The sequence below is a fragment of the Scyliorhinus torazame genome, chromosome 8 (assembly GCF_047496885.1).
Source record: "Scyliorhinus torazame isolate Kashiwa2021f chromosome 8, sScyTor2.1, whole genome shotgun sequence".
NCBI classification, from domain to species: Eukaryota; Metazoa; Chordata; class Chondrichthyes; order Carcharhiniformes; family Scyliorhinidae; genus Scyliorhinus; species Scyliorhinus torazame.
In genome coordinates, this window is record NC_092714.1 from 75,277,014 (window position 1) to 75,298,553 (window position 21,540).

The 21,540-nt window shown below is 50.8% G+C and overlaps 1 protein-coding gene across 3 annotated transcripts in view; it reads left to right on the top strand.

Moving 5' to 3' along the window:
• Positions 1–21,540, top strand: part of efhc2 (EF-hand domain (C-terminal) containing 2) — a 232,602-nt gene that overhangs the window by 97,726 nt on the left and 113,336 nt on the right. For all 3 annotated transcript variants that reach the window (XM_072513842.1, XM_072513841.1, XM_072513843.1), the window contains exons 5-7: positions 320–571; positions 19,385–19,492; positions 19,592–19,730. In XM_072513842.1, coding sequence (XP_072369943.1) covers positions 320–571; positions 19,385–19,492; positions 19,592–19,730 — 499 coding nt within the window. The remainder of the gene's footprint in view (positions 1–319; positions 572–19,384; positions 19,493–19,591; positions 19,731–21,540) is intronic.

Genomic DNA, 21,540 nt, shown 5'->3' on the forward strand with positions numbered 1-21,540 from the left:
GTTAGCATTGCTGCTTCACGCGCCGAGGACCCGGGTACGATTCCGGCCCCGGGTCACTGTCCGTGCGGAGTTTGCACATTCTCCCCGTGTCTGCGTGGGTCTCACCCCCACAACTGAAAAAGATGTGCAGGGTTGGTGGATTTACCACGCTAAATTGCCCCTTAATTGGAAAATAAAAGAATTAGGCACTCTAAATTTATTTTTAAAAAAAGAAATTGACACATCTTGAACAGTGAAGAATGTTTATTTGAAAGAATTGTCATTATAGTGCTCAGGAAGGATTTCTTGGTGGCTATTATTCCTTTTGTATTTCTTATAGATGAAAAAAAATATGCAGCCTCTTCGTCCATATGAGAAGGTTGACAAACTGAAGCAGTTCCTGGATCATGACACACACGTGCTGCGATTTTACTGTTACTGGGATGACTCCGAGAATCTGTTTGGCGAATTCAGAGAACTCATCCTGCACTATTTTCTGGCAGATGACACAATCGAAATCAGGGAGGTCTTTCGTCCAAATTCAGGTAGAGATGCTGTTGGTGTTTTACTCCACCGAGGCAAACTACCAAAGGTATGAATACAAAAAAGTAGTTATTCAACTTTTACTTTATAAAAAAAAATGTTTTAATTGAAGTTTTCACATTTTATACAATTTACATTCGGTAAGGATAAATGTGTCGGTTACACTGTACAAATCATTTTCCTCTGTGCCGATCTTCCCCCTTCCCATCACCCCATTGGTCCCCCTCCCACACCCCCTTCATTCGTTGTTTCTGGGTCCTTTCCTGGGTCTTTGTACAATGGGCAGTTATCTGCTATTTACATGTGAGCGATGCCCTCCCCTTCTCTCCCCCCCTTTGTCATTTGGCCTCCTCCCCCCCCCCCCCCTTCTCCCCTCCCCCTATCCTGTTTTCAGCATTTCCTTGAGGGTTCCTTTTCTTGTGGCCTTGTTCTAGGTCCCCTGGCCTCTTTATCGGCCATTTTTTGACCTCCCCATCCTTTTTCTCTAGCTTAGCCCCCCTCCATTCCCCCCACCCCCTTCACTGTCTGTTCCCTGTGGTCCCGTGGCTCCCGTGTGCCCACTCCTTCCCCCGCAATGGCCGGTGACTTCGAACAGATCCTAGAACAAGTTGGTGAGTGGCCTCCACGCATTGTGGAAGCCATTCTCTTACCCTTGGATGGTGAACTAGATCTTCTCCAGGTGGAAATTTCCAACCAGTTTGCAGCTGTGGATGGTGCTGCTGATCGCGAGCCAAGCAGGATTCTCCGGTGTGCAATTATGGAAGCAAAGGCACGGGCGTCAACTCTTTTCCCCATGAATAGTTCTGGCTGGTCCGGTATTCTGAAGACTGCCACTCTTGGGAACTGGTTCCACCCTCACCCCCACCACCTTTGACATTGCCTTGAAAAAGGCTGCCCAGAACCTGAAAGTTTGGAGCATGCTCAGAACATGTGGCGTGGTTGGTCGGGTCTCCCTGGCACCGTTGGTATTTTCCTCTACCTCCGGGAAGAACCTGCTCATTTGGGTTATTGTCAGGTGTGCTCTCTGCACCACTTTCAGCTGCATGAGGCTTAGCCTTGCGCATGAGGAGGTGGAGTTGGCCCTGCACAGTGCTTAGCTCCAGAGTCCCCACCCTTTTTCCTACCCCTGTCTTGTCCAATGGGGGGGCGCGTCCTTTCTAAGAGTTGTCCGTACAGGTCCCCACAGTTTTCCTTTCCCAGCCTGTCCGCGTCCAGTAACTCCTCTAGCATTCTGCTTCTTGGAATTCGTGGGTATGCTGCTGCCTATTTGCGGAGAATGTTTTTGACTTGTAGATGTCGAAGTTCATTCCCGTTTGGTAGTTCCAGGCTCTCCGTCCGTTCTTTGAAGGTCGCTCGTCTCTCTTCCGTGTAAAAGTCCCGAACCGTCAGTGTACCCCCGTCCTGTCTCCACCTCTTAAAGGTGGCATCAAGAATGGCTGGTGCGAACCTATGGTTGCCGCATTGGGGGCCATGATGGACATTTCAGTCAGACCGAAGTGCTGCCTCATCTCATGGTAGCTACCACCACTGGGCTGGTGGGGATGGGAGTGCTGCTGTGGTGACACCCTGGAGGGTTGTTCCTGTACAGGAGAACCCTCCCATCCTCACCCATCCAGTCACTCTTTTTCCGCCGTGGCTGCTCAGTGGTAGTATTGCAAGTTCAGGAGGTCCAGGCTCTCCATGTTTCTTCTTCTTTTGTGGTACCTTTTGGGGGATTCTTGGAAACTCTGTGCCCCCCACATAAACAACATAATTATCTTGTCTATTGAATGGAAAGAGGCCTTGTGGATGTAGGTCGGTATGGTTCTGAACAGGAAGAGGAACCTCGGCAGTATGTTCATCTTGATCGTCTGCCCCCTCCCCGCCAGGGAAAGTGGGAGTGCATCCCATCTCAGTAGGTCCTTTTTTACTTCCTCCGCCAGACTGGTTAACTTCCACTTGTGGATCTGTGTCCAGTTGTGGGTATTCTGGAACTCCAGGTAGCGGAATTTGTTTTGGGCTAGTTTAAATGTAGTCCCTCCAGCTCTGCCCCTCCCCCTCTCGGGTTCACTGGGAGTTAGATGAATTGGATATTCTGAATTCTCCCTCAGTGTACCCGAACAGGCGGCGGAGTGTGGTGACTAGGGGATTTTCATAGTAACTTCATTGCAGTGTTAATTTAAGCCTATTTGTGACACTAATAAAGATTATTACTATCAACACTTCGCTTTTGCTCAGGTTAAGTTTGTAGCCCGTGAAGGCTCCGAACTCTCCTCAGAGCTTCAGGATTCCTTTCATGCCGCTTTTTGGGACCGAGATATAGAGGAGAAGGTCATCCGCATAGAGTGAGACTCTGTACTGTCAGCCTCCTCTTTGAATTCCCTTCCAGCATCTCGCCACTCACCAGGTGATCGCCAGCGGTTCGATTTCCAGGGTGAACAAGAACGGGGGCAGCGGGCATCCCTGCCTTGTGCTCTGTGCAGCTGGAGGTATTCACAACTGGTGGTTGGTCTGTACGCTTGCCTTGGGTGCTTTGTCCAGGAGTTTCACCCGTGAGGTCCCGTGTGTCCAGGGAGATGATCACTGATGCACGATCAATCACTACTGAAGCGAGATTGTAGTCCAATTGAAGGCTTTAATGAACAAGTAGTTACTCCAGCAGCTCCGGTACAGAATGACTGCTGTGGGTGAAACACAGACTCTTATGCTCCGTCTGCTGGGCAGAACCAGCAGGCAGGTTCTACCACTCATACTACAGTATAAGGTACATACCACCTAGGTACCGCAATACCCCTAATATAGCCTACCACATTCACCCCCTGTTTAAAAAAAGAGTTTGGCAGGAGTAGTGGCCTTGCTTTTACAGTGGTAGAGGTTGTAGCGGTACCCTCCGGTGCCTTTATATGCAATACACATATTTACAGACAATTATTTACAAGTTCATTTTACAATGAAACTATCAGCCGGTCAGGATTCCTCATCGTCCTCTGCGATCGTCGCAGTCCCAGCGGTGATGCTGCCGTCGGCTCGGGCATCCGTGGCTCCGGGAGCGTGTCGTCTTCAGCTTCATCGCATCTGGATGGGGCCAGTGGGAGGACGGATCCTCCTGGGAAGGGGGCTGCGGTGGTGTGCGTGGGTGAACAAATGGTTGGGTTGGTGGGGGGGGGGGGTGAGGGTGGGAATCCAGCGGGGGCCAGATCCCAGAGGGAGACCGTGTCTTGTCGGCCGTCGGGGTGCGCCACATAGGCATACTGGGGGTTAGCATGGAGGAGCTGTACTCTCTCGACCAGTGGGTCCGACTTGTGAGCCCGTACGTGTTTGCGGAGTAGGATGGGTCCGGGTCTGTCAGCCTTGTTGGGAGCGAGGTCCCTGAGGAGGACTTCCTAGGGAAGGCGAGGAGACGTTCATGAGGTGTTTCGTTGGTAGTAGTGATCGGATGGAGTGAAATGCATTGGGGAGGACCTCCTGCCATCGGGACACTGGGAGATTCTTGGACCGTAGGGCCAGTAGGACGGCCTTCCAGACCGTCCCGTTCTCACTCTCGACCTGCCCGTTTCCCCGGGGGTTGTAACTGGTCGTCCTGCTGGAGGCAATGTCCTTGCTGAGCAGGAATTGACACAGCTCGTCACTCATGAAGGAGGACCCCCTATCGCTATGGATGTAGGCAGGGAAACCGAACAGGGTAAAGATGCTGTGGCGGGCTTTAATGACGGTGGCAGCCATCATGTCGGGACAGGGGATGGCGAAAGTGAACCGGGAGTACTCATCAATCACGTTTAAGAAATACGTGTTGCGGTCGGTGGAGGGAAGGAGCCCTTTGAAATCCACGCTGAGGCGTGTCGTGTCATGAGGAAACTCCATGAGGGGGCGCATGCATTCGGGATCTGGGCCAATTACCCCATCATGCACTACGTAGCCAAGGATGGCTAGGTGATCGGTGCTAAACACGCCTTCACCAGGAGCGCTTTCTCTGGCCTGTAGAAGTACGGATTGCACTCCGCGCAGATTTGGCAGTTTCTGGTTACGGCCCTGACCTCCTCGATGGAGTAGGGCAGATTGCGGGTTTTAACAAAGTGGAAGAACTGGGTGACCTCCGGATGGCAGAGGTTGTCATGGAGGGTCCGGAGTCTGTCTACCTGTACACTGGCACAAGTGCCGCGGGACAGGGCATCAGGAGGCTCGTTGAGCTTCCCGGGACAATACAAGATCTCTTAATTATAGGTGGAGAGCTCGATCCTCCACCGTAAGATCTTATTCTTAATTTTGCCCCGCTGTGCATTGTCAAACATAAAGGCTACCGACCGTTGGTCAGTGAGGAGAGTGAATCTCCTGCCGGCCAGGTAATGCCTCCAATGCCACACAGCTTCGATGATGGCTTGGGCCTCCTTCTCGACGGAGGAATGGCGGATTTCTGAGGCGTGGAGGGTGCGTGAAAGAAGGCCACGGATCTGCCCGCCTGATTGAGGGTGGCAGCGGATGTGTTGCCCTCGACCTGGAAGGGGAGGGACTCAACGATTGTGTGCATCGTCGCCCTGGCGATGTCTGCTTTGAGGCGACTGAAAGCCTGGCAGCCCTCTGCCGATAGGGGAAAAACCGTGGACTGGATTAGTGGGTGGACCTTGTCCGCATAATTGGGGATCCACTGGGCGTAATAAAAAAAGAAGCCCAGGCAACGTTTCAGGGCCTTGGGGCAGTGGGGGAGGGAAAACTCCACGAGGGGTCGCATGCATTCGGGATCTGGGCCAATGACTCCATCATGCACTACGTAGCCAAGGATGGCTCGGTGATCGGTGCTAAACACGCATTTGTCCTTGTTATAGGTTAAGTTGAGGATTTTTGCAGTATGGAGGAATTTGCAGATCCCGAACACATTGTCGAGGTACAGGAACGTGGCCCGCAGACTGTACCGGTCAACCATTCGGTCCATCTCACGTTGGAAGACCGAGACCCCATTTGTGACACCAAAGGGAACCCTTAGAAAGTGGTACAGCCGCCCATCTGCTTCGAATGCAGTGTACTTACGGTCGTCTGGGCGAATGGGGAGCTGGTGGTAGGCTGATTTAAGTTTACTGTGGAGAAAACCTTGTATTGCGCTATCTGGTTGACCATTTCAGATATGCGGGGGAGAGGGTACGCGTCGAGCTGCGTATACCTGTTGATGGTCTGACTGTAGTCTATGACCTTCCTATGTTTCTCCCCGGTCTTTACAACCACCACTTGAGCTCTCCAGGGGCTGTTGCTGGCCTCGATAATGCCTTCCTTAAGTAACCGCTGGACCTCCAACCTAATGAAGGTCCGCGCCTGGGCACTGTACCGTCTGCTCCTGGTGGCGACGGGTTTGCAATCGGGGGTAAGGTTTGGCAACAGGGAAGGCGGGTCGACCTTGAGGGTCGCGAGGCCGCAGACAGTGAGGGAGGGTATGGGGCCACCAAATTTGAACATTAAACTTTGCAGGTTACACTGGAAGTCCAGTCCCAGGAGTGTGGCAGCGCAGAGATGGGGGAGGACGTAGAATCGGATGTTAATGAACTCCACGCCCTGGACTGTGAGGTTGGCTATGCAGTACCCCCGGATCTCCACAGAGTGGGACCCAGAGGCCAGGGAGATCTTTTGTTTAATCGGGTATACAGCGAGAGAGCAGTGTCTTACCGTATTGGGATGGATGAAGTTCTCCGTGCTCCCAGAGTCGATCAAGCAGGATGTCTTGTGCCCGTTGATGAGTACCGACGTCTTGGCGGTTGAAAGCGTTCGGGGCTGAGACTGGTCTAGTGTCACTGAGGCAAGTTGTGGCAGAAATTGAGAGATCTCGTCAGGCGATACATGGCCACCCAAGTCGGGGTCCTGAGACGTCATCCAAGATTGCGGCCCCCATGAATCGCACATGGCCGTCTGTGAGATCTCATCAGGCGATACATGGCCAGCCGAGTCGGGGTCCTGAGACGTCATCCAAGATGGCTGCCCCCATGAATCGCACATGGCCTGTGAAGAGAGGAACAGCAGCAGGCCCGGTTCGTCTGTGGAGACAGCGGCGGCCGATCGGGCCTCGCATACTGCCACGAGGTGCCCCTTCTTCCTGCAGCCCTTGCAGATTGCAGATTGCCGGGGGTGTTTATTTTGCCCGCAAACATAGCACCCCCCCCCCCGCGGGTTTCCTGGCTGCCGTACTACACAAGCTTGTGGGGAATTTAGGGGTGCTTTGGAATCGGCCGCAGGTGGGGTCCACCCTGTCCATGCCGGTACCGCGCGCTCGGTAACGTAGGCATGGGCGTTGCGGGAGGCTACATCTAGGGAGCCCTAGCGTGTCATTTTCCAGCAGTCGCTGGCGGATTTTAGAGGACAACATGCCCGCAACAAAAGCATCCCGTATTAAGAGTTCGGTATGGTCATTGGCTGAGACTTGTGGACAGTTACAGTTTCTACCTAACACTAACAATGCGAGGTAAAAATCATCCAGTGATTCCCCTAGGATCTGCCGTCTGGTAGCTAAAAGATGCCGAGCGTATATCTGATTCACAGTGCAGACGTAATGCTCTTTTAACAAAGTAATTGCGTCCTCAAAACCGTCTGATAAGCGTGTAGATTTCTGGGCTCACCCTTGAGTAGAGGACTTGCATTTTCTGTTCCTCCGTGGGGGTAGTCGGGGCTGTCCTGATGTACCCGTTGAAACATGCCAGCCAATGTTTCAGAGTTGCTGCTGCATTTGCCGCGTGGGGGTTGATTTGTAGACACTCTGGCTTGATGCGGAGAGCAGTCATTCTTCAATCTTGTTTATTAAATTGATGCACGATCAATCACTACTGAAGCGAGATTGTAATCCAATTGAAGGCTTTAATGAACAAGTAGTTACCCCAGCAGCTCCGGTACAGAATGACTGCTGTGGGTGAAACACAGACTCTTATGCTCCGTCTGCTGGGCGGAACCAGCAGGCAGGTTCTACCACTCATACTATAGTATAAGGTACATCCCATCTAGGTACCGCAATACCCCTAATATAGCCTACCACAATCACCTCTGGTGTTCTCTCCCTGAATGGGGCATTATCATGTTCAGCAGTTGTCTGATGTTCGCAGTTAGCTGTCTACCCTTAACAAAGCATAACATGTCTGGTGTTCTGCGACCACCTCTGGTACGCATTTCTCCAGCCGCTTAGCCAGGACATTTGCGAGTATTTTCACGTCCACATTAAACAGCGAAATGGGTCTGTATGATCTGCATTCTGCTGGGTCTTTGTCCTCTTTAGGTATCAGCGGTATGGAGAACTGTGTTAGTGTTGGAGGCATAGTGCCCCTCGCTAATGAGTCTGCGAACATGCCCTTCAGGTGCGGGACCAATGCCGTTGCGAATTCTTTGTAGAAATACGCCGGGAAAGCCTGCATGGAGTTACGCTCTCCAAGACCTCTCCCAGTCCTAGTGGTGCTTCCAGTTCCTTCCTTCTGTCGCCCCCCACGACTGGCATGTCCAGTCCATCGAGAAACCATTTCATCCCCGAGCCCCCGTTGGGAGGTTCAGGGGTGTACAGTTCTCGGTAGAAGACCTCGTATGCTTCGTTAACCTTTTTTGGTTCGACTATCAGTCTAGTCTGCCTCTGCTATTCTTTACCTGGGCTATTTCCCTCGTGGCTGCCTGCTTTCTCAGCTGGTGAGCCAGCTGGCGGCTAGCCTTGACTCCATGCTCATGAAAGGTCCCCCGTGTCTGTCGGAGTTGGTGCACTGCTTTCCTGGTGTGTTGCAGGTTAAAGTCCATTTGTAGCTTTTTCCACTCCGCCAGAAGCACTATGGTCGGAACCTCGGAGTACCGCCTTTCGACCTCCAGAATGGAGTCAATCAGTTGCAGCCTAGCTGCCCTCTCGTCCCTATCTCTGCGGGCCTTATAGGTGATAATTTCTCCCCTAATAACAGCCTTCAGTGCCTCCCTGTAGTAGTATGCATTAGGGGTCATGTGGGACTGTGAAGCCGTGATGCTATTGGCTGACAGATCCCGGGTCCTGGTTGGCTGTTGATCCCTAGCTCCGCCCTGAAGGCGGAGTATAAGAACCCGGGCTTCTCCCCGCAGCTCCAGTCTGTTGCTGAACTGCGGGGAACAAGTCACGCTTAATAAAGCCTCATCGACTTCATCTCTATTCGTCTCTCTCGTAAGTCATTGTGCGCTACACTCCCACAATGTGGAAGGTGATACTTTCCCATTCCGGTTGTTAGTAATGCACTCGCCTATGGCCTGTGACATTTTCTGGCAGAAGTCCTTGTCGGCCAAGAGGGTCGTGTCCAACCTCCAGTGGGGTATTGGGCTTGGCCCTTCTCCAATCTCACATCAATGTAGCGTGGAGCATGGTAGAGATTATAATCGCGGAGTATTCCCCACCCAGCCCTTTCTTACCCATAGTTGCCCCTTCTCCCTCAGGTGTGTCTCTTGGTGGAAGACTATGTCAGCTTTCATACCTTTCAGATGGGCGAAGACTCTGGACCTTTTCCCTGGACCGTTAAGTCCCCTGACATTCCAGGTGACTATCCTGATGGGTTTTGTTTGTCCCCCACCTCCTGCGGGATCAACCATACTTACCTTGTGGATATGCCCCTGAACTCTGGGGTTTCCCTTTGATAGGGGACCATTCAACATGGCCGCGGTCACTGTTCTCACCATGAGGCCGGGCCCCTATGCTCCCAGGTTTTCCTTTGTCCAGGGACCAACCAACGTGGCCGCCAACTGTTTGTATGCCATGTGGGCGAACCCCTGCATTTCGGGGTTTCCCTTTGTTCAGGGACCCTCCAAGGTGGCTGCTTGCGGTGCCATCTTGTTCCATGTTTGCAAGGTTAACCTGCTGAAGCCAATCTGTAGTCCTTATCCCCCTTGTCATTTTGCTCCCTCCTGTGGTTTTGATTCTCCTTCTTCCCCCCCCTCGCTGCCCCCCACCTCCCCATATCACCTCTCTTCTGCCTAACCTCCTGCCTTCCCCCACCCTTGTTGCTGTGTCTCCCCCCCCCTACCAGACACTCTTTCCCCAATGGGAGATGTGCCGTGCCCCCCACCCCCCTCTCTCTCATACCTACTGGCACTAGCTTTCCCGCTAGTGAGGTGGCCCCTCTACCAGGGTCGATCCAACCCCCTCTTATGCCCGCTCTGCTGATGTCACTCCTATCTCCTCCTCACCCTCTCCTATGCTCTGCTGCCCTCGCCCCCTTCTTCCCTGTTCATAGCGAGGTGATGCAGTCCCACGCAAAATTGTCCATTTCTTTCTTTCGCCTCCACTATGCCTGTCCAAGTCGTTCTTACGGACGAACCTGACTGCCTCCACAGGGGCAGTAAAATAATGTTCTTTGCCCTGGTATGTTTCCCAGAGGTTATTCAATTCTTACTAAATTGAAAGAAATTAATTTTTTTGAACATTGTACTAGACTACATTAACATGAAATATATATCCACGAAGAGTAAATGGATCAAGGATCCACTGTCTTCTCCGATGCCCAATAGCCAATGTGAAGAATGATGCTCAGCAATTCATCATCACTTCTGAAGTGATCGGGCACATATTAACAAATATTAATATACTGTGGTGATTGCTCAGGAAGATTGCTCAGGAAGGCCATGTTGTAATCTGGAGTTTTGGATAATAATGGTAGAGGCTCCAACTTTCTTTCCATCAGATGGTTGACCAGGAATCTTACCACTTGTCATTGGCATGAGGAAGACGCATTTACTCTCCATAGAGTCTCACTCCATAATCCAGCCTCTACAAACCCCCCAACCTCTCTTCCCATTTACATTTTATTTTCTCCACCGAAGACCGCCCTCTCTCCATCAACTCCTGGCTGGCGAGAATGGAAGACGTGCCAATGACAGCGCCTTTAAACTTATTCCTCTACACGAGACTTCCTCCATCTGCCCCCACAACGACCGCTCCCCAGCTGTCCACTTCCTGACCTTCTCAACATTCGCCACCCAGTAATAATTCAGCAGGTTTGGCAACACCAACCTACTACTCAGTTTGTCCTTGTCCAAGAACGCCCGACTGCTCCGGGGTACTTACCTGCCCAAATAAACTCCAAGAACATCCTATTGACCCTACAAAAGAATTGGAAGATTTTGAAAGACAAACAGGAACTTCAACAGCATTGTCATTTTAACTGTCTGTCCCAGCCAATGATAACAGCAAAACATCCTAACCCTTAAAATCCTCTTTCACTCTTCCACCAGATTTGCCAAATTCAATTCATGCAGTTGGGCCCAATTATGCACTATGTGTATCCCATGTACCGCAAACTTGCCCCATCCAACCGAGATGGAACCTCTCCAAACCCTTCCCCCCCCCCCCCCCCCCCCCCCCACGAATGCATTGACCAGGAATACTTCACTTTTACCCATGTTGTGTTTGAGCCCCGAAAACAAAACAAACTACCCCAATATCAGCATGATCCTTTCAAAACTTTCCACCGGGTTCATAATATACAGCAAAAGCTCATCTGCATGCAGGGAGACCCGGTGTTCCATTCCGCGCCCCCCCCCCCAACCTCACAATGCCCCACCCAACCTCTGTGCCCTCCCGTACTCCTTCATTCCTCCCCCAAACATGGTAATATTGTAGCTACCTAAATTGGCCAGCTCCTGATTTAAAATGGCGAACGGCAAAGGCTGATGGGAAAGTCAGCCAACATAGACAGAAACCAGCAGGTGCAGGTTTGCTGTGTATTTAACTCTGCAAAAGGCCAGACAACATCGATACCAGCGACCATCAGCATAACAATGTAGCAGCCATCTACATACTGATGAGCAATCCCCGGGAATAAAAAGTAATATTTTGGACACACAAAGCAAAGCCAGACTCCCCGGCGCCAGCAGGAGCCAACACAAAGGAGGTGAACGAACACCTCAAGACCGCCCATCGATCAGGGAACCGCTCCAGTATTGGAGAAATCGAACCAAGCAATTAGGACAAAGTCCAATCACTTGGGACCAGGTACAGGGTCCACCCCAAAAGGCGGGAAGCCCCTGGGGACTATAAGAGTTAAGCCCCAAGTTCAAATCGCTCTCTTCACCTCTTCTTCCTGCCCGGGTCACCCAGCAACATAAACCAACATTGACCGTGACCGGTGCAGTGACCACCGACAGAAGTAAGTCAGGAGGACCATCATTTTAACCGACTGTACCCTGCCCGCCAGCGAGAGTGACAGCACATCCCATCTTTTGAAATCCTCCTCCATCTGCTCCATCAACCGCATCAAATTGAGCTTGTGCAGGGCCCCCCAGCTCCCAGCCACCTAGATCCCCAAGTACCGAAAGTTCCTTTCCGCCCTCTTCAATGGTAGGTCGTCTATCCTCCTTCCCTGGTCCCCTGGATGCATCACCAAGAGCTCACTTTTTCCTACGTTGAGCTTATAGCCCGAGAAGTCCCCAAACTCCCTTAGGATCCACATGACCTCCACCATCCCCTCCACTGGATCTGCCACATACAGCACAGGTCGTCTGCATACAGCGACACCCGATGTTTCTCTCCCCCTCAGACCAACCCCCTCCATTTCCTGCACTCCCTTAGTGCCATGGCCAAAGGCTCGATTGCCAATGCAAACAACAAGGGGGACAGGGGGCACCCCTGCCTCGTCCCTCGGTACAGCCGAAAATACCCCGACCTCCGCCTATTCGTAGCCACACTCGCCACCGGGGCTCTATATAGGAGCCTGACCCAGCTGATAAACCCCTCCCCGAACCCAAACCTCCGCAACACTTCCCAAAGATACTCCCACTCCACCCGGTCGAAGGCCTTCTCCGCGTCCATAGCTGCCACTACCTCCGCCTCTCCCTCCACCGATGGCATCATAATCACGTTGAGGAGCCTCCGCACATTAGTGTTTAGCTGCCTGCCCTTTACAAATCCCGTCTGGTCCTCATGAATCACCCCAGGGACACAGTCTTCAATTCTCGTAGCCAGCACTTTTGCCAGCAACTTAGCATCCACATTGAGGAGCGTGACCGGTCTATACGACCCACATTGCAGTGGGTCCTTCTCCCGCTTCAGAATCAGCGAGATCAGCGCCCCGGACATTGTCGGGGACAGGGACCCCCCTCCCTTGCCTCATTAAAAGTCCTCAATAACAACGGGCCTAGTAAGTCCACATATTTCCTATAAAACACGACCGGGAACCCATCTGGCCCCGGGGCCTTCCCCGCCTGCATGTTCCCCAATCCTTTAACCAGCTCCTCCAACCCAATTGGCACCCCTAAACCAGCCACCTCCTGCTCCTCCACCCTCGGGAACCTCAGTTGATCCAAAAATCGTCGCATCCCCTCTTCCCCCGCTGGGGGCTCAGATCTGTACAGCTCCTCAGACTCCCGGGTCTTCTGACATGCCGAATATCGCTACCTCTAGACTCGGGCCACCTTCGCCCCCAGCACCTCGGGCATTACTTCCGCGAACCCCTGTGAGAACCCCTTCAGCTTCGGACATGTACAAAACATGAGGATGTGATTCGGGGGCTTCCCCGCGCACCACCCACACCTATCCTCCCTTGCCTCAAAAAAATCTACTCATCCGTGTTCCCGTCATATGTGCCCTATGGACCACTTTAAACTGAATGAGGCTTGATCTCGCTCACGACGAGGACGCATTCACCTTGGCCCATGTCCAGGCCTTCACCTCCCCTCCCAACTCTTCCACCCACTTACACTTTACTCCTTGTAGATCTCAGACACCTTCCCCTCCCTTATCTCCTCCTTCGACAGTACCTTGTCCTGTAACCCTAGGGGTGGCAACCCAGGAAAGGATGGCACCTCTTTACAAAATCCTGGACCTGCAGGTACTTGAAACCGTTCCGCTTGGGCAACTCGTACTCTTCTTCCAGGTCCTCCATCTTCGCAAATTTGCCCCCTATAAACAGATCACCAAATCACTCAATCCTTGCCTGCCACCACCCCCGAAACCTCGCATCCAACTCCCTCGGCGCAAACCTATGGTTGTCGCAGATCGATGCCCACACCGAGGCACCCTCCAGTCCCAAATGCTGCCTCCACTGCCCCCTTAAGGCCGACACCACCACTGGACTCATGTAGTGCCTGGCCGGCAAAAATGGCAGAGGTGCTGATATCAAAGCCCTTAAGCTCATTCCCCTACACAAAGCTGTCTCCATCCGCTGCCGCCCCCTCCCCCCCACACGCCGATCCCTCCCCCATGACCCATTTCCTGACCATGGTAATGTTTTCCACCCAGTTCATCATGTTTGGCAATGCCAGTCCCCCCCCCCTCCAGAAAAGCCCTCCTGACCCGTGGGGTCTTCCCCGCCCACACAAACCCAGAGACCTTTTTGAAGGATGATTGGAAGGTTCTGAAACACGAAAAGAAACCTTGACAGCACCGTAATTTTTATTGTCTGCACCCATCCTGCCAGTGACAGCGGCAGCACCCCTTCATCTGCTCCACCAACCGAATAAAGTTCAGCTTGTGCAGCTGCGCCCAGCCTCATGTCACCTGGATGCCTAAGTATCTGAAAGTTGCCCCACTACCTTGAACGGCAGCTCCCCTAATCTCCTCTCCTGCCCTTTAGTCTCAATCGGGAACATCTCGCTCTTTCTCATATTCAACGTGTACCCGGAGAACCGGCCAAATTCCTCCAAAATCCCCATTATGTCCCCAATACTGTCCAATGGGTCTGAAATGTATAGCAGCACGTCATCCACGTCGTCCACATACAGTGAGCCCCTATGCTCGGCATCCCCCCCCCCCCCCCACCCCCCCCCCCCCCACCCCGCACAATCCCTCTCCAGTGCCCGATGCCCTAAGTTCCATTGTCAGCGGCTCTATCGCCAAAGCAAAGAGCAACAGGCAGACCGGACACCCCTGCCTTGTCCCCTGAGGCAACCCGAACTCACTCAATTAATCCGCACACTTGCAACCGGTGCCTTGTACAGCAACTGGACCCAGTCCACGAACCCCTGCCTGAACCCAACCCATCCCAGCACTTCCCACAGATATTCCTACTCCACCCGATAAAACGCCTTTGCCGCCTCCATCACCACCTCTGCCTCCTGCCCCATCGAAGGCATCATAATTACATTGAGTAGCCTCCTAACATTCGCCAACAATTGTCTCCCTTTCACGAAACCAGTTTGATCATCGCCTATCAGCCCCGGACGCAGTCCTCGATTCGCTAAGCCAACACTTTCGCTAACAACTTGGCATCTACATTCAATAACGATATCAAGCGATATGACCCACACTGCTCCGGATTCTTGGGAGATCCCCCCTTTCCCTTGCCTCATTATATGCCCTCACCAGCAGTGGCCCCAGGTCACCCCCAAACTTTTTATAAAACTCCACCCGAAACCTGTCCAGATCCGGGGTGTTCCGTGCCTGCATCACCCCATGCTCTCCATTACCATCCTCAACCCAATTGGGGCCTCAATCACTGCACCAGAATTCCTCTACCTTGGGAAACTCCAGTCTGCCCAGAAACTGTCACATCTCCTCCCCCCCCCCACCCCCCACCCCCCCAATGATCCTCGGTTTTGTCTTCTGGAGTGATTCTCCAGATCCTTCACCTTCTCCTTCAGCCTTTTTTATGTCTCCCGCATCACCCCCACCTCAGCCACCAGCGAGGCCAACTGCTTCTCGTGCTCCCTCACCGCCTCCTCCACTTTCTGGATCGCCCAGCCCTTGGACTCCAGCCACTGGACCACTCTCTCTATCCCCGACTTAATCGGTTCCACCACTCTGGTCAGGTCTTCCAGGGCCTCCTTCCTCTGCTGACAGAACTTTACATTTAGAAACCTGAAGTCCCCGAGCTCTCACTGTTCCTTCGTTTTCCACCAGCGTAACACCCCACAAAGGTCAAAAAAAAATCCAACCTCATATAGGAGCCACCTAATATCACACTCACCACCACCGGAAGCCCGAAGTCACTCCAGTTTTACACAAAACTTTTAATATAATTCAATTTCAAGTTCTAATCTGTGAAGGAAAAAGTAGTTAAAAATCCCAAAATATGACAAGTAATTTGACAGATGCCGAAATGTTATCATGGATGGAGAGACAGAGAATATGTAGTTGGAAGGTAGAGGTACAACTAACTTTATTTTTTAGAAGTGGAACATTAGGGGAGTGGGAGTTGATATGTAGGTGGACGTTCATTGTCAGACATTAAGTATTGATTAGAGATGGCCACAACACAAGCTCAAGGAGGGGTGAGGCCTCATAGAACATACAGTGCAGAAGGAGGCCATTCGGCCCATCGAGTCTGCACTGACCCACTTACGCCCTCACTTCCACCCTATCCCCGTAACCCAATAACCCCTCCTAACCTTTTTGGTCACTAAGGGCAATTTATCATGGCCAATCCACCTAACCTGCACGTCTTTGGACTGTGGGAGGAAACCGGAGCACCTGGAGGAAACCCACGCAGACACAGGGAGAACGTGCAGACTCCGCACAGACAGTGACCCAGCGGGGAATCAAACCTGGGACCCTGGCGCTGTGAAGCCACAGTGCTACCCACTTGTGCTACCGTGCTGCCCACATGATGTCATGATGGCAAGGTCAAGAGGATGACAATGGATATGGAAGCGAGAGTTTAGTAAAGGATGTTGTTCAGTAGGGAAAATCAAGGGAATTTTAATGAGTTGAAGTGACAGAGAATTAAAATGTCACTCACTGCAATGGGGCAAAAGGAAATGTCATCAAAATAATATAGGGATCAAAATAATATAGGGACCAAAAGAAACACAATCTTTAAAGGAGAGGTGGAAGTGGTGAAAGGGGATGAGGCATCTGAACATGGAAAAGATACCAAAGGAGAAGAGCAGCACGGTGGCACAATGGTTAGCACTGCTGCCTCACAGCACCAAGGTCCCGGGTTCAATTCCGACCTCGGGTGACTATGTGGAATTTGCACTTTCACCCCGTGTCTGCGTGGGTTTCCTTTGGGTGCTCCGGTTTCCTCCCACAGTCCAAAGATGTGTAGGGTAGTTTAATTGGCCATGCTAAATTGCCCTTTAGTGTCCAAAAAGTTGAGTTGGATTACTAGGTTGTGGGCATGGGATGGAGGCATGGCTTAAGTGGGGTGGTCTTTCCGAGAGCCAGTGCAAACTCGATGGGCTGAATGGCCCCCTTCTGCACTGTAAATTCTATGATTCTATGAAAGAGATTGAGATGGGGCCTGGTGAGAGTCATGTCATTGCCATGTAGTTTGGTCAGAGCAGAAAGTAAAATATTGTTACAAATGGATGACTTTATAAGATGGATATGTTTTAAATTGTCTTTTTAAAATCTGCCCATGTGGCCTGATTGTCATGGGAATGGAGATCAGGTCAAAACTTATTGAATGTAAGATGCAGATTTTACGGTCTGGACACAAAGGAGGAGGCACCTGGTCTTGTCACGTACAAACTGCCAAACCCTGTCCGAGAAAGTTGGGGAAAATGACTGAAAATAGGTGCTCCTTTGCCAAGGGCGGCTTTTATGTTAACCACCAAACAGAGTGCTGGTGAGGATGGATTTCCTGTTTGAAGAGACGAGGTGTGTGGAAATTTAAAGACCAAGGAGTTACCAGAGAGTGCTTTGCTTCTGGAATTCCATTCAATTATGTTCAGAAGATTGAGTAAAGGCGCTTTTTTAAAAGGGTACTGGAAGATTCACTGTGATGGGACAAGAAGATGAGATGCTGTTAAAGTTATGAAACTGGCTCCTCTGAGATCAGGGCGCCCTTCTGAAAGGGTACCCTGATATCTAAGTGAGTTTGAGGGTCCCCACACCACCCCCCACCCATTGACAATACTACCCCTCACACACACATGGATATTACTCCCCTGCCAGGACCCCCCTCACCCCCCCCCCTTTCATGGCATGGCCCCCACTCAGGTCCTGACCCTTGGCAGTGGCAACCTGGCACTTGGGCACCCTGGCACTGCCAGGGTGCCAGGTTGGTACCACCAGGATGCCAGGTTGGTACCACCAGGGTGCCAGGTTGGCACAGCCATGACGCCCAGGTGCCAGGGGTAGTTCCAGGGTACTGCTCTGTCCCCAACCACCCAGGAGGCTCCAAAGGCCTCTGAGACCGGCAGAGTGGCCATCATGCCTGGTCTCCGCTTGGTCACAGTATGCTACACCCTTCTGCAATGCTCCAATCCTCTTAAGCAGAAGTCTCGCGGGCACAGATTACTGCAAATATTGGCAAGCAAAGCCTGGGCTGCATGGCTGCAGGGGGGGGGGGGGAAGCAGGAAGCTTAAAAAAAAAATGTACGAAGCCCTCAGAAAATGGCGTGTGTGCTGGGGCTGGGTGTGTGGGCCAAGGGCACTAATGGGGAGCGACCTGGTGCCAAGCCCATGGACTCGGGTGTTTCCACTGGGATCGGGGTGGCCTGGCTCAAACCGCCATTTCTGCAATTGTCTTTTACACGGACCGCTTTGGTGCTCCTTACAGGCTCCTGTCTGCTTACTCTGCTGAGTGCTGCTTGTGTCCTTTGAATACTCAGGGAGCCTCTGGGCACCTGGGAGCCAATCCAGGCTGCCCCTTTGGATACCTTCATACCCCGGATATTTCATCAAGGGGATGGGAGTGGCCAGATTCAATCAGGGCCCCACCAGGTCTTGGCACTCCTCAGATGCCCTGCTCCATTGTAGAGGATGCAGGAGATCAGCTTAGCTCACTCCAACCAGAGGACACCTGCACCGTGGCCTTTGGCGCACTCCCTGGTTCTTTTCTCTCAGGGCACAGGCCTCAGCAGTGACCACCTCCCCTCCGGATCACCAGCTGTCTCCTGGTTAGACTGGCACTGCCGACTGCCTCTGCCACCACCTCCCAGGCGGTGTTTAGGAGGGCAGGCTTGAGTTTGCAGCCCTCACTGGGGAAGTGAGTGTCCCTCCATACCTCACTGGCATAGAGCTGTGGGTCCAGTTCGGACTCCCAACTTTGGGGGTCTTGTGCTCTTGAGCTATCTTCATGGCTGCAGCAAGTGTGTGGTAAGTGAAGCGTTTAAAAACAATTCAAGCTGCCAGGCTCTTTAGCGCCAACTCCGGCCCCAGCAGTTAGGATGCCTGCTGCGCTAGGAATTGCTATGAATTTGCACCAGAAAAGTGCTGGCCCTTTTTCATGCCCTGACTCGCTTCCCGAATTGCGCCCCCAACGGAAATGTGAATCGCAACAGCGAATCCAGTACTAATCAGCGCTCTGGGTGAGGCCTCACCAGTCAAACCCCCAATAAAGCACTAATATGGAAAAAGACATTAATTGAGTAAACCAAACAAAGGTGCCAGAGAGACGGGGAACTTTCCCAAATTCTCAAAAATCCCAATACATTACCTGAATTTCAATAGCAAGTGACAGTGTGGAGAGAGTAGCTAACTGAACGAAGGAAAGCTATCTGATCAAACTCAAAATAAACATATGCTGTAAAAGTGAAAATAAAACAAGGTTGGAAGATGCTTACAGAAGAACTGAATTATAAGATTTGAAACTCTTGAAGCTGCGTAGAAACCCTTGAAAATGGATGAGACTTTAAAGTCGTCAATGAACCAAATTGTACAAGATCTGAAATTACAAAATTTTGAGGTGTCACAGAGGTACAAGAAAGAGAACACAGAGTTGGAGAAAATGGTTGGACATTTGGAAGAAAACATAGAACCACATTACTGGCATAATTTAACGTAAATGAAGTCCTGTGTCGAGTTTCTGTGTCATTTCTGCATTGGTCTTGTTGAAGATTTGTGACTCCTCCTCCCTCTCAAACATAACATCTAATTCAATCATGTTACAATCACTATTTGCAAAGATGCTCCCTTACGTCTGGCTCATTACTCTTCGCACAATCTAGCGTGGCTGGGCTTGTCAGAGCTTTGTCTGTAACTTGGAAGATGGCAGGATGAATAATCTCTCTACTATTTTTCTGAGTATTCTATTTTTGTTGATAGCATGTTCCAGATAGGTTATATCATCCTGGTGAAATTACAGATCGTACAATATTGAACACTACTGCACCAGCAGGGCCTGAAAGCCGCTATATCCTGGATAGCCTCAAGGTAGACAACCAAAATCAGCACTTACTCGTTTTAATGCAATTTAAAAGGCTCACTAAATTATTGATACACACTTCTGCAATCATAATTGTAATATTCTAGACAGGAAATGTGTACCAGGAATTCTACAAGGACTGTGACCTGATGATTGGGACAGTGATAAACGCCTGGGGACGGAAGGTGGTCCTCTGTGATTGTGATGAATTCACAAAAGAGTATTACCGGAATAAATATGGTGTTGGTGAGTCAATATATTTGTTTTTATTTCTTTGTTTTTGTTTTTCTTTCTATTATCCATGTTTCGCCATTGAGAAGATGCTGGCAGGCAACTTATGTTAACAACTTAATTTTTATTTCCTCATTTGACTGTGATTGTTATATAACTTATTCAACAAAGTTTGTGTATCTGTCCTATAATATAGATGTATCACAGCTAAAAATAATGGGCAGAATTTTCCACACACCCCGTGGCAGCAGAGGTGGCTCGCCCTTGACTGGTGGCAGGATCTTCTGATCTCGCCATTGTCAACAGGATTTACTGTTGGATACACCCCTCGCTGCCGGGAAACCCGTAGCTGGGGTGTGCCGATGGTTGGACTGGAAGATCCTGCGTGAATGCTTGGAAAATTCCAGTCAATATTTTTAGATATTAGTTGTCTTAAAGCCATCTTGGCACAGAAGGAGTCCATTTAGTCCATCAAATCTATGCCATAAGAAATAGCTTTCCTTAATAAGGTATTAGCTTATAATATAAAGACCAGAAAATCGTAGCATAAGAAGAGGCCATTTGGCTCATCAAGTCCATTCCATGTGAAATTGTTTTTCTTACTATGTATTTAGTTCAAAATAAAATTAACAACAGAAAATTATAGTGTGGGTGCAGCTTATCGTAAAACATAATTCAAGAGTTTTCTTACTGTGTGGATGGACTTCATGGATGCATTTAGATTTTTCAAAACAGTTGTCCTCTTAGTACATTGGGCGAATTGTCATCAAAGCATTTTGTCTGTTCTTAATCACTGTGAGTTAAATTTGTCTGGGGAATGGGATAAAGGAATGCCCTGTCTTTTAAAGCACTGCGAGGTGGAGTTGTCGTTCTAGACCAGGCATTGTCAAACTCGGGGGTGCGACCCGTGGGCGGGTCTCGGGCGGGTGTCAGGAGGTTCACGGAGCCATCAGATGCGGCGCACCCGATTGCTCAAATCCGCGTGCATCAGCTGCAGCAGCCGGCTTTTAACTATGCCGGCTGTAAATGGACTTCAAAATGGCCACGAACATATAAACAAAATTCTGCCACACTGCGCATGCATGCCCGATCATCGGTGCACATGCGCAAAACTATGCGCATGCATACCAATGCGCTGTGGCCGCCTTTTTTTTTAACAGGTTCGGGGGATCAAAGAGACCAAAGAGGCAAAGGAACCATTGAGGCCAAAGGGACCTGTAGGAAAATGGTGGGTCGAGCAGGTCAGCCGGCGTGGGTGGCGAAGGTCGGCTGGGGTGGGCCGCAAATGTCGGGCGGCGTGGGCCGCGAAGGTCAGCCGGCGTGGGTCGCGAAGGTCGGCTGGGTTGGGTCCCGACGGTTGGCCGGTTGGTAAAAATGGGTCCCCGGAAAAAAAGTTTGAAAACCACTTATGGACCAATGGTTCCCAAACTTTTCAGTACCACAGCACACTTCAATGAGACAAACAATCCCACAGCACAACCACTCTTTTTCAGCTGAATTGATTGCTCACGAACGCCCCACAGTGTAGTCGTAAACCGACTGTGGCCAATTACATACAAGGCGCAGGACATAAGTGAGACACAGTTCAGCAATCTGCTAGAAACAAAGTGTTTCCCATTGCGCAGCGACTCATTCTGTGTACTCAGTTTAAATCAGCATTTGGACTGAATTTCAGTTTAATTCAATGACGTTATGTTCAGTGCAGCAATAATTCCAGTTAAAATGTTAATAGATATTAGACATCAAAATATACCAGTCAATGCCAACCAGAAAACAAGACAAAACATAAGCAAGATTAAAAATTTGGATAGCATATTTCTTTTTC